The 11982-nt window shown below is 35.4% G+C and overlaps 2 protein-coding genes across 2 annotated transcripts; both read right to left on the bottom strand.

Annotated features, from left to right (window-relative positions):
* Positions 1-5135: 5135 nt before the first annotated feature.
* On the bottom strand, positions 5136-6518 carry LOC116147037 (protein WHAT'S THIS FACTOR 9, mitochondrial-like). The gene has a single exon (XM_031391248.1). The coding sequence runs from the start codon at positions 6516-6518 to the stop codon at positions 5136-5138; it is 1383 nt and encodes a 460-aa protein (XP_031247108.1).
* A 63-nt stretch (positions 6519-6581) lies between these two features.
* LOC116147036 (protein WHAT'S THIS FACTOR 9, mitochondrial-like) lies at positions 6582-8572 on the bottom strand. Its single transcript, XM_031432463.1, has 2 exons — positions 7369-8572; positions 6582-6595 (listed from the first exon to the last, which is right to left on the bottom strand). Exons 1-2 carry the CDS (start codon positions 8570-8572, stop codon positions 6582-6584), a joined length of 1218 nt encoding a protein of 405 aa, XP_031288323.1.
* Between the last annotated feature and the right edge of the window lie 3410 nt (positions 8573-11982).

Below are 11982 nucleotides of genomic sequence, written 5' to 3'. Positions count from 1 at the left end.
AAGATTGTGACAACCACATGGTGTATAAAATGCTTTAGAATTTATATCTAATAATCTTTTTTGCACACCTTGATGTTTACCTTTCATATTAGACCTATTATCATATCTTTGTCCTCTCACATTATTTACATCAAGTTCAAGATTTTTTAATATACTTGTGAGAACATTAAAAAGGCCTTGATGAGAAGTATCATCCACTTTTATAAAATCTATAAAGTATTTTTCTATTTTTATTGGACTTATTGAAATATCTACACATCTTAATATAAGTGACATTTATTCTTGATGACTTGTATCTGGGTACAATCAAGTATAACTGAAAAATATTTTGATTCTTTGATTTTTTTAATAATGGTATTTCTTATTTCTAATGCTAAAATATTTATCAACTCATTTTGTATATTATGACCAAGATAATGAGTATGAATTTCTCCATTTTGAATACATCTAAGGTGTTCTTGCATTATTGGATCAAACTCAGCAATCGTTTCAATTAAACTCAAAAAATTTCCAATATTTTCTTGATAAATCTTCTCATTTGTACCACGAAATGCCAAATTATTTTTTGAAAGATTTTTTACAATCGCTATAATTCTTAATAGTACATTCTTCCAATGTTCTTTCTCTTTATTTATTTTCTCTTGTAAATATTTATCAATTGTTTTGTTTTTAAGCAATCTCATCTCAACATCAACCCAAATGTTCATATTTATAGCATGTTCATTGCTTGTTTCCTGACTTTTAAGCTTGGCACTAAGATTTTTCCAATCTCCACACCCTTCATTTGCTAATTGAATTGTATTTGCTTTTAAACTAAATAATTTACAACAAAAACAAAATATTTTATTTAATTCTTTTGAATATATTAATCATTTTCTATCATTTTTTCTCAATTTGGTAATTTTCAAATATAATGAATTGTAGAAAAGCATTTAGAATTTTCATCTCTTGGAAAATCTAAAACTTGTCTAATTGGACCTTTCTCAACTAATAAATCACATAAGTTTGTGTCTAAATTATTCCAGTGTACCGGGTCATAAATATTTTTAATAGTTGTTTCATCTTTATCATTAATATTTTCATTTTTGTCGAATGGAATTTCTTTTTCTAAATTTTCATGAGACTCTTCACTAGTATTTGATGAATTTGAATTGTTATTTTTAAAAATTTCTTCACAATTTTCAATTGATTTTTCATTTAAATCTTCATTTGATTTTTCTAGCATTTGGTGTTTTGTAATAATAACAAATTTATCAAGTGCACCTTTTTGGGATTGAATTAGTTCTTCTATTCTTTTTTTTTCTTTTCTTATGTTTTTCAAATCCAGATTCACATTTCCTAGTAGACATCTATATTCAAAGAATAAATAATTTAGAACTCTTAATATTATTTTGTTAAAATAAAAATAATTATAAAAATTAAGAAGGAACTTTAACACCTGATTTTGCTTTTTGTTGTGCTGATACTCAAAAATCTTATATTATTACCCTGCATAAAAACAATAATGTAAATCAGTTATTTACTTGATCAAATATAAAGTAAAATTAGTTGAGAATGGTAAAAGTAAAATGATTTAAAGCTCTTAACATCACCTTGCATAAAAATAATAATAATGTAAATCATATTCACTTGATAAATTTTCATAATAAAGATGAGAAACGAGAGACAAGAGATGAGAAAGAAGAGACAAAAGAGTAAACGGAGTGGAGAATAATAAGAGTAAAAGATGAGAAAACTTTAAGTAAAATAAGGTTTATATAAGAGATTTGGGGGAGAGAGGAAATGTGATTTGACATTTGAGAGTTGGAGAGTTGCAAGAAGATGTTTCAATTTGTTTTAAGTTTAGAGATAGGTATGGTTGATTAGACATATGGTAGGATTGATGGGAATTGAGAAATTATAGATATATTAAAAGACTTTTAGAAAAATAATTTTGGGTAGAGATAGGCATAGGCGACTACATGATGGGATTGATGAGAATTAAAAAATTATAAACATATTAAAAATACTTTAAAAAATAATTTTAGGCCCTCTTTGTTATCCCTTTTTTGGGGGGGCCCTAGGCAGGGGCCTCACTTGCCTACGGGTTAAGCCGGGGCTGTCCCTTTAGCTCAGGTTCGAATAACAAGAACGGTTGTTAATATTATTAGTCACGGACCATAGAGCTTGTTTTGTGATTGGAAGACTAGACGAGGTGCGCGTAAGTTGATTTGGACACCCTCGAAACAAAAAATTAAAAAATTAAAAAAAATAATGCCACAATGTTGGCATGGTAACATCAAGAGGCCATTTTGGATGATAGTCAGATAGATTCACTATTATAATATTTTACAATTACCAGCCATGTGGAAACTCCACCTTTTGCCCTTACAATCTTTCTATTTCTCCATTTCCTCCTTGTTTCTGCTCTCTTCGTTAGTCAGATTCAAACAACGCATCATTAAGCCATTAAAAACATTTAAGCGAAAACAAGACAAGTAATTAACAAAGAAAAAAGATCAGACTTAGAGGTATATTATCTGTTAAGTCTGTATTTTCTTTTACTAGATGTGGTGCAGTCTTTGTAATTCACAGCCATAAACTAAAGCCAAGCACTGCAGTATCCTTCCCCATTTTGAGATTCCACTTCTTGGCAAAAATGTAATGATCTTCAAACAACATCAACCATGGTATATGCCATCTTATGGTCTATGATACTTGTTTTGTTGATTCTACAAGCAAGAATAACGCTTCCAGAAGTTTTCAAACTGTTGTACATGATATGTTCAACACATAACGTTAAGTAAAAGCCTCCACACTAAAAACATTCTAAGCATTAACTGGGTGAAGAATGAGTGAAATGTGTTTGTAAACACAGCAGGAAAAAACAAAAATAAAGATAGTGCCACAACAGGCCAGATGATTTTCTTGCTGACAAAAGCCCAGTACATGCCAGTATTTAGATATCATCTTTGAAAGTCTCATGGACCGCAGGCCTTGTGATGTAGGGCAATGTGGGATATTTCACAAATCCATTGATTATGTGAAAACCTGAAATATGAAACTAGGGACTGCTTCTAGACCTTACAACCTTGGTATCAAACTTGTGGGTTATAATATCCAAACAAGCGGCCCCGAAGGGATTTGAAAGTTTAACCTCTAGGTTGAAATCAAGGGTCTTTCCACTCAATCCAACCCTTAAGAGTTAACAAACGCTGATTCCCTATCTCCCTACACACCAAGTATCATAACATCTTGACAAAAAGAAAGCCTGAATATAAAAGCGGTGGGAAAATAATCAACTATAGCTGGATGCTTCGAATGTAAAATGCACTTCATTTTGAATTTAACTGTTTCTTCTACATCTCTTGTTGACGAGATCACATCTTTCCTTCAATATGCCTTGCCCTTTTTAAATATCACTACCTTTGAAATAAGATCTAATTAGCAGCACCACATAAGCTAGACTGAAAAGTGATCGTGGATACTCCCAGGAGATTCATATCTCTTGCTAAACTCTTCTCCCAGTAATTCCTTATCTTTATGGAGTGACAAAATGCATAACTTTTAATTACTTGATTGAAGCCAAATTTCAAACACTAAAGGACCCACGTGCTTTAGAAATATTGAGGTACAGAAAAAAACCTAAAATATTTGACCAATGTGCAAGCACATATGGACATCTTGTTTAGTAAAAGAGATTATTGGCCTGCTTCCAAGAGTTATCCACGTTCCTCTAGTAACTGGGTTTCGGAAAGAAATTGGAAGGCAAGTCTTCTTCTCAGATGATTTTGAGAACTCATAAGCTATTGCAAGAAAATTAACTTTACTACCACCTTTAGCTTCAGTTCACAACATATTTTCATGTCATCATCAAGAAGTAGACGTTCCGACGAAAGCATATGATTTTTACTTTCTTGTTAGGTATTGTAATCTGTTTATTACCACAGTAAATTTTTCAGCCTCCTATTCTGTGTTGTTATTTATTTATTTTGGGTACTTGTATGGTCGTTCCTTGTTGCTTTCTTAAGCATTTCAAAGAAATTTTTCCTCTTTTTAAGAATCATTTCCTGTTTCAATAAATGTGTATATGAATGCTTACGCAAATTTAAGTATGACATAGACATGATCAATCAACTAATCACATAACCTTAACATTTAAACTTGTATAATTTAAAAGGAACCAACACAACAAAGGATTACCTTCATCAAGAAGAAAACTTTGTTTCAGCAGATACATCCAATCTTTTCTAACGGAAGTTCTCTTCTCTGATGATGACCTCCTGTGGCTTCTAGTGAAATTCGATCTCTCCTCAGAATTCCTGGAGACTTTTTATCCCCCTCCTTTTCCTTGCGCATATGATTTTGAGGAACATATTTGTTGGCAGCACTAGGTGTTTCCCAACTGATTTTCCTCTTTCAGGATTCTCTCTATCACTGTTCCTGTCCAAGTTATTCCTCCTAGCTGTTTTTCCTCTACTAGTTCCAGCATTAATTCGAGAACCTCTCATTCGGTTATGTTCCTCCTCTTCAGAATTCCTGGAGACAATATTATTCCCCTTCTTTTCCTTGCGCATTGTTTTTGAGGAACATTATTGTTGGCTGCACCTAGGTGTCTCCCAACTGATTTACCTCTTTCAGGATTTCTCATATCACTGTTCCTGTCCAAGTTAATCCTCCTAGCTGTTTTTCCTCTCCTACTTGCAGCATATTCGAGAACCTCTCATTCGGTTATGTTCCTCCTCTTCAGAATTCCGGGAGACAATATTATCCCCCTTCTTTTCCTTGTGCATATGTTTTCGAGGAACATTATCCTTGGCTGCACCTAGGTGTTTTCCCAATGATTTTCCTCTTTCAGGATTTCTCATATCCTGTTCCTGTCCAAATTAATCCTCCTAGCTGTTTTTCCTCTACTACTTGCAGCATTATTCGAGAACCTCTCATTCGGTTATCTTCCTCCTCCTCAGAATTCCGGGAGACAAATCATCCCCCTTCCTTTCCTTGCACATATGTTTTTGAGGAACATTATCATCCTTGGCTGCACCTAGGTGTTTCCAAATTGATTTTCCTCTTTCAGGATTTCTCATATCCCTGTTCCTGTCCAATTAATGCTCCTAGCTGTTTTTTCCTCTACGTTGCGCATTATTCAGAACCTCTCATTCGGTTATCTTCCCCCTCCCCTCATCATCATCATCATCCCTGTTCGTGTCCAAAATAATCCTCCTAGCCGTTTTTCCTCTACTAATTGCAGCATTTTTTCGAGAACTTCTCATTCGGTTATCTTCCTCCTCCTCCCCGCTCTCATCATCATCATCAAGGTTATCGTCTCTGGCACCCTCTTCCTCAGAACCAGACGAGTCATACAACTGAACATCCTTCTCATCCTCACTATCTTCATCAGCAGCCTCTCTTTCTTCTCCTTTCAACTCCTTTTCTTGCTGCTCGCTCCCACTTGCTGGAGCAATCACTTTACAATCTTCTTTCATCATATTCATTAGGTGAATATACTGATTTCTAATATTCATCAACGGATCACTCTCCATCAATGCTCCCCTCCTATAACCCTCCCTTAAGACCACTGTATATGTTCCAACCTTACTGGAAACATAAAAAACACCAGGGTGGTTAAGCAAAGCTCTCTTAAACCTTGACCTGATACCCAAGTACTCTCCAAGACAAAACAAATTCTCCCTATCCACCTTCTTCGCTCCAAAAAGACTAATCACCTCGTGCAAAATCGCCACCACCCACTTATCCGATTCATCACTTTTCGACAACAGATGAGCTGCATTCTCATATGGAGAAATGTAAGGCAACTTCTGCCAATCATCCATCCACTTCTTCATTTTCTTATCAATCACAAAACCGCTGGAAAACTTCTCCGAAAAAACAATCTTTTCCCCATTTTTTGCCTTCTTCTCCATAACTGAAACTGCCAATTCATTACTCCAACAAACCAACTCCAATTCGCCAAAATCCCCCGACCCAAAACAACCATCTTTACTACCAATAACGCGAAAATAATCGGGAAATTCAGGAACAATACTTCTTAAATAATCTTGAGGAAGACCAATATCCCATTTCAAATTCTCAATAATCTTTAAAGGTACCTTGTTGATTCTCGAAATCATCAACAGTTTCAGCAGCCTATCAGCAACAACTTGCTTATAGGTCTCGCTTTGGTAAACCAGCAGCTCTTCAGCATCAAGATTGAGGACCTCTGGAGTGAGCTTGATATGGGGCTGGACCCCGATGTTCCCTGGGAAGAATTCCTGGAAGATTGAAGGGTATTTTCGTACGAAGTCAATGGGGCGAAAGGGGATTTTCAGGGAGTCTTTTTGCTTGGTGATGATGGAGATTGGGAGGGACTTGGACGGCTCTAATTTGATGAGGTTTTTGATGTTGAGGAGAGGTTTGAGGTTCTTTTCTCTCTCCACTGCGTGGTCGAGGCCACGGTCCCGGACCCATTTGAAGGTAGTGTCAGTGGAGGGGAGGTGGCAGTAGTTACGGCGGAAGGAGTGGCGGAAGAGTAAGTGCATTGAAGGGTTTTGGAATTGGCGGAGAAGGTTTTATTAATTGGAGTGTAGGGTTTTAGAAGGGTTCTAACTTCCAACTTCTGAAGAAGGTAAAAATTACATTCACACCCTTAATGTTTCTATAATGGTAATAATAAACTTTAAATTTTTCTATAAATTCTTAACTTATAATTTTTTTAAATTTTTTTTATTCTAAATAATGTTATATAAATAAAATTAAGATTTGAATTTCATATTTCTAAGTAATAGAGTTAGACTTCATTAAGAACATAATTGTACAATTCATATTGCATCACTAAAATAGAGTGAATTTACACATAAAAAATTGAGTCTTAAATAGATTGATCCCTAAAATGGCAACCAATTTAAGGTTTCTTCAACTTCTTTGAGAAGAGTTTGAACTTAACAAAAGTAGAATTTATATGAATAGTTTGTAAAAAATTGAAAGTTGTTTTGTTTGACAATGTAAAAGACGTCTGATCGTTTTAAATTATCATAAAAGACTTTAACGCAATAGAAATAATTAGTCAAAATTATAAATTACTAACAATGTCTTCTGAAAATTTAACACTTTGCATAAGGGGATACTATCAATTAGGATATAAACTTTTCAGGCTTTATCAATAAAGGGACAAAAGTTACAATTTTTTCAATTAGTAATGATAAAAGATGCCCTTAATTTTATTTTATTTTTAAGTGAATTTAGTTCTTAAAACATGAATTTTGAAAAACTAAAAAAGACCGAAACCAATTCTTTTCAAAGGAAATTGAAAAAACTAAAAATTAAGAAATTTCAAAATAATAGAAAATTTAATAAAATAAAAAATATTATTTCTTTTATAAAAAGGNGCACCCTCTTCCTCAGAACCAGACGAGTCATACAACTGAACATCCTTCTCATCCTCACTATCTTCATCAGCAGCCTCTCTTTCTTCTCCTTTCAACTCCTTTTCTTGCTGCTCGCTCCCACTTGCTGGAGCAATCACTTTACAATCTTCTTTCATCATATTCATTAGGTGAATATACTGATTTCTAATATTCATCAACGGATCACTCTCCATCAATGCTCCCCTCCTATAACCCTCCCTTAAGACCACTGTATATGTTCCAACCTTACTGGAAACATAAAAAACACCAGGGTGGTTAAGCAAAGCTCTCTTAAACCTTGACCTGATACCCAAGTACTCTCCAAGACAAAACAAATTCTCCCTATCCACCTTCTTCGCTCCAAAAAGACTAATCACCTCGTGCAAAATCGCCACCACCCACTTATCCGATTCATCACTTTTCGACAACAGATGAGCTGCATTCTCATATGGAGAAATGTAAGGCAACTTCTGCCAATCATCCATCCACTTCTTCATTTTCTTATCAATCACAAAACCGCTGGAAAACTTCTCCGAAAAAACAATCTTTTCCCCATTTTTTGCCTTCTTCTCCATAACTGAAACTGCCAATTCATTACTCCAACAAACCAACTCCAATTCGCCAAAATCCCCCGACCCAAAACAACCATCTTTACTACCAATAACGCGAAAATAATCGGGAAATTCAGGAACAATACTTCTTAAATAATCTTGAGGAAGACCAATATCCCATTTCAAATTCTCAATAATCTTTAAAGGTACCTTGTTGATTCTCGAAATCATCAACAGTTTCAGCAGCCTATCAGCAACAACTTGCTTATAGGTCTCGCTTTGGTAAACCAGCAGCTCTTCAGCATCAAGATTGAGGACCTCTGGAGTGAGCTTGATATGGGGCTGGACCCCGATGTTCCCTGGGAAGAATTCCTGGAAGATTGAAGGGTATTTTCGTACGAAGTCAATGGGGCGAAAGGGGATTTTCAGGGAGTCTTTTTGCTTGGTGATGATGGAGATTGGGAGGGACTTGGACGGCTCTAATTTGATGAGGTTTTTGATGTTGAGGAGAGGTTTGAGGTTCTTTTCTCTCTCCACTGCGTGGTCGAGGCCACGGTCCCGGACCCATTTGAAGGTAGTGTCAGTGGAGGGGAGGTGGCAGTAGTTACGGCGGAAGGAGTGGCGGAAGAGTAAGTGCATTGAAGGGTTTTGGAATTGGCGGAGAAGGTTTTATTAATTGGAGTGTAGGGTTTTAGAAGGGTTCTAACTTCCAACTTCTGAAGAAGGTAAAAATTACATTCACACCCTTAATGTTTCTATAATGGTAATAATAAACTTTAAATTTTTCTATAAATTCTTAACTTATAATTTTTTTAAATTTTTTTTATTCTAAATAATGTTATATAAATAAAATTAAGATTTGAATTTCATATTTCTAAGTAATAGAGTTAGACTTCATTAAGAACATAATTGTACAATTCATATTGCATCACTAAAATAGAGTGAATTTACACATAAAAAATTGAGTCTTAAATAGATTGATCCCTAAAATGGCAACCAATTTAAGGTTTCTTCAACTTCTTTGAGAAGAGTTTGAACTTAACAAAAGTAGAATTTATATGAATAGTTTGTAAAAAATTGAAAGTTGTTTTGTTTGACAATGTAAAAGACGTCTGATCGTTTTAAATTATCATAAAAGACTTTAACGCAATAGAAATAATTAGTCAAAATTATAAATTACTAACAATGTCTTCTGAAAATTTAACACTTTGCATAAGGGGATACTATCAATTAGGATATAAACTTTTCAGGCTTTATCAATAAAGGGACAAAAGTTACAATTTTTTCAATTAGTAATGATAAAAGATGCCCTTAATTTTATTTTATTTTTAAGTGAATTTAGTTCTTAAAACATGAATTTTGAAAAACTAAAAAAGACCGAAACCAATTCTTTTCAAAGGAAATTGAAAAAACTAAAAATTAAGAAATTTCAAAATAATAGAAAATTTAATAAAATAAAAAATATTATTTCTTTTATAAAAAGGGATGATTTAAATATTTTATTTATTTTTATTTTATTATTTATTGTGTAAAAAATAATAATTTAAATTTGTTCAATTATGTCTTTATGCTTATATAAAGTTAAATCTAACCCTGAGCAATTGTTCATTATCCCTTAATTGAAGTTATGACTTCTGTCCTCCCATTAATAAAGTCTGGAAAATCTGTACAATAATATCTCTTAAATAAGTTTGAAAAGAGTTTACGAAACCTAACAAATATAAAATAATTTAATTATAAAATCTCATAAACGCTTTTGTAATGTAACAAAACAACTTTAGAAAGAGTTTCAAAAGTAATTATAATTTTAAATAAACTCTTTTAGACAATTCGTAAATCTAACTAAACAAATTCTAGTGGGAGGATTGTCAATCAAATAAGATTTTCGACTAGAGCTTATGAAAATATAGTTATTAAGCCTTGTTGTTGTGTGATTTTTCCATTAAGTTCGAAGAAGTCAGAGTCCTGCGAGGTTATAGTTCGACTCAAAATCAGCTCGGCTCAACACTTGTCCGACCTAGCATAAGCTCATCAACATACAGCTCGACCCAACAGAAGCTAGTCGGGACCAATCCTAACAGTTGTTCGAACAAATCATAGATAAGTTTAGATCATGGATATTTCAGAAGAGATCAGATCAATAATAATGATAGTGCGATCCTAGCTCTCAATCGCGAGAATATTGGAGTTGCACTTTCATCTTGATTGTAATTCCTTTAATTTCGCTCTTTTCTTTATAAGAAACTTGTATATAAGCACCCTCCAACGATGGGAGAGGGATTAGCAAATTATTCTAGGCATATTATTATTTCTTGTAAGCTCTCTAAGCAAAGAGAGCTTACAAGAAATATAGTAGACGTAGGCTCAAGATTCAAACTTGCTGATCCACTTTAAAAATCGACAATGTTCTTTACATTACGATGCCTCTTTTATATTCAATTGTTGATTGCCTTCAATCACACACACATCTATTCTGATTCCACCAAGGTCAATCGAATCACTATAGTTGGTGTAAAATCTTGCATCAACATTTTGGCGCTAGAAGGAGGGCCTCCACCTACTTTCCATATTTCTGACAAGAAACAAACAATTTTAGTGAACCGATCACTTGAAATTTCAAATGGCCCATACCAGATCTAAAACCACCACCGGAAACCACGATAACGTGGAAACCGCCCATCAAGAGGTGCAACAGACTGCTCTTCCAGGTCGACCACCAATGACGCTAGTGCAACAGGTCACAAATCAGTAGGGAGTAGGGACTTCAAATCCTGAGAATGTCCAACTGATAGAGATGATAAGGACAATGGTTGCACAGGCAGAGCAACAGAATGTGGCTGAAATAAGGAATCAACAGCCAACCCACCAAGACCTCAATCAGCCAACCAAGACCTCAATCAGCCACGCTTCACAGAAGTTACTCCAACGGGTCAGAATAACTCGGCCAACAACCAATCCGGCTCGTCAACACCAAGGAGCGGCTGTCACTCCCGACACCACAGGGCGCCTTTCGCTCACGAGCATGAATCTCGCAGGCAAGTTAACCCCGAGAGGCGACCAGGCAAACAACCCATGAGGGAAAATGAAGGCAATGGTTATTAAAGGGATGCTCGCCCTAATCGACGAAACGACCAACACCAGCATTTCGGTTTTAACCCATGTTAAATGCGGGCTCAAACTTTACAAGCCACGAGATGAGCTGCGCATGCCAATCTGGCAACCATCGACTTTCCGATTTTAACCAACGTCGCGAGCAACGCATAGATGAGCATGACAGCACCTACCAACCTAGCCATCATGACTCCACCTCGTGCACTAATGCGCACAATAGAGCAGGCTCATAAGCAACTGATCTTCGAACTCACCTGCTTGAGGTAAGGCTGAATAGAGCTTGCAACTAGAATACTCCTCATGATGAGGACTTAGATCGAGTGCAAAAAATAGTCGACGATCTAAGAGCGTGCTAGAATAATTCGACGGAAGAGATAGTGAGTTCTCTATTCATGGAGGAAGTTCGTCAAGCCTCGCTTCCCCAAGGATTCAGGGTGTCGGAGAGCAAGTTCAACGGGAAAGGGGATTCCAGAGACCACCTTGCCTCTTTCAATGACTTGATGGAGCTGCATCAGGTCTTTGACTTGGCAAAGTGTCATTGTTTCACGGTCACTCTAGTAAGGGATGCCAAGAGGTGGTATAAAAGGCTCAAGGCAAACTCAATACAGTATTGATAACAATTCTCCTCACTGTACTTACAACAATTCCAAGCGAGGAGACAGTTCGCAATGTCACTCAGTTACTTGAGTAATATTCATTAGGAAAGAGACGAAACTCTGACCTCATATTTAACGAGGTTCCAAAACGAACAAGCGAAGGTCGCGGATGCACCTGAGGAGTCAATCCGCACTTTACTTATAGTAGGGATAAGGCCACAGACGGAATTGTGGAAGACTATGTGAGCTTGGTCAAGTTCTATCAAATGGCTGCCAAAAATCAATGAGTAGAAAGCTCAATGGCAGCCTTAGCCAAAAGCTTACCTAGAAGAGCCCCAAATA

Source organism: Pistacia vera, unplaced genomic scaffold (genome assembly GCF_008641045.1).
Source record: "Pistacia vera cultivar Batoury unplaced genomic scaffold, PisVer_v2 Contig487, whole genome shotgun sequence".
Lineage (NCBI taxonomy): Eukaryota > Viridiplantae > Streptophyta > Magnoliopsida > Sapindales > Anacardiaceae > Pistacia > Pistacia vera.
Note: the sequence above shows the minus strand (reverse complement) of the source record. Positions and strands in the feature narration are given on the sequence as shown.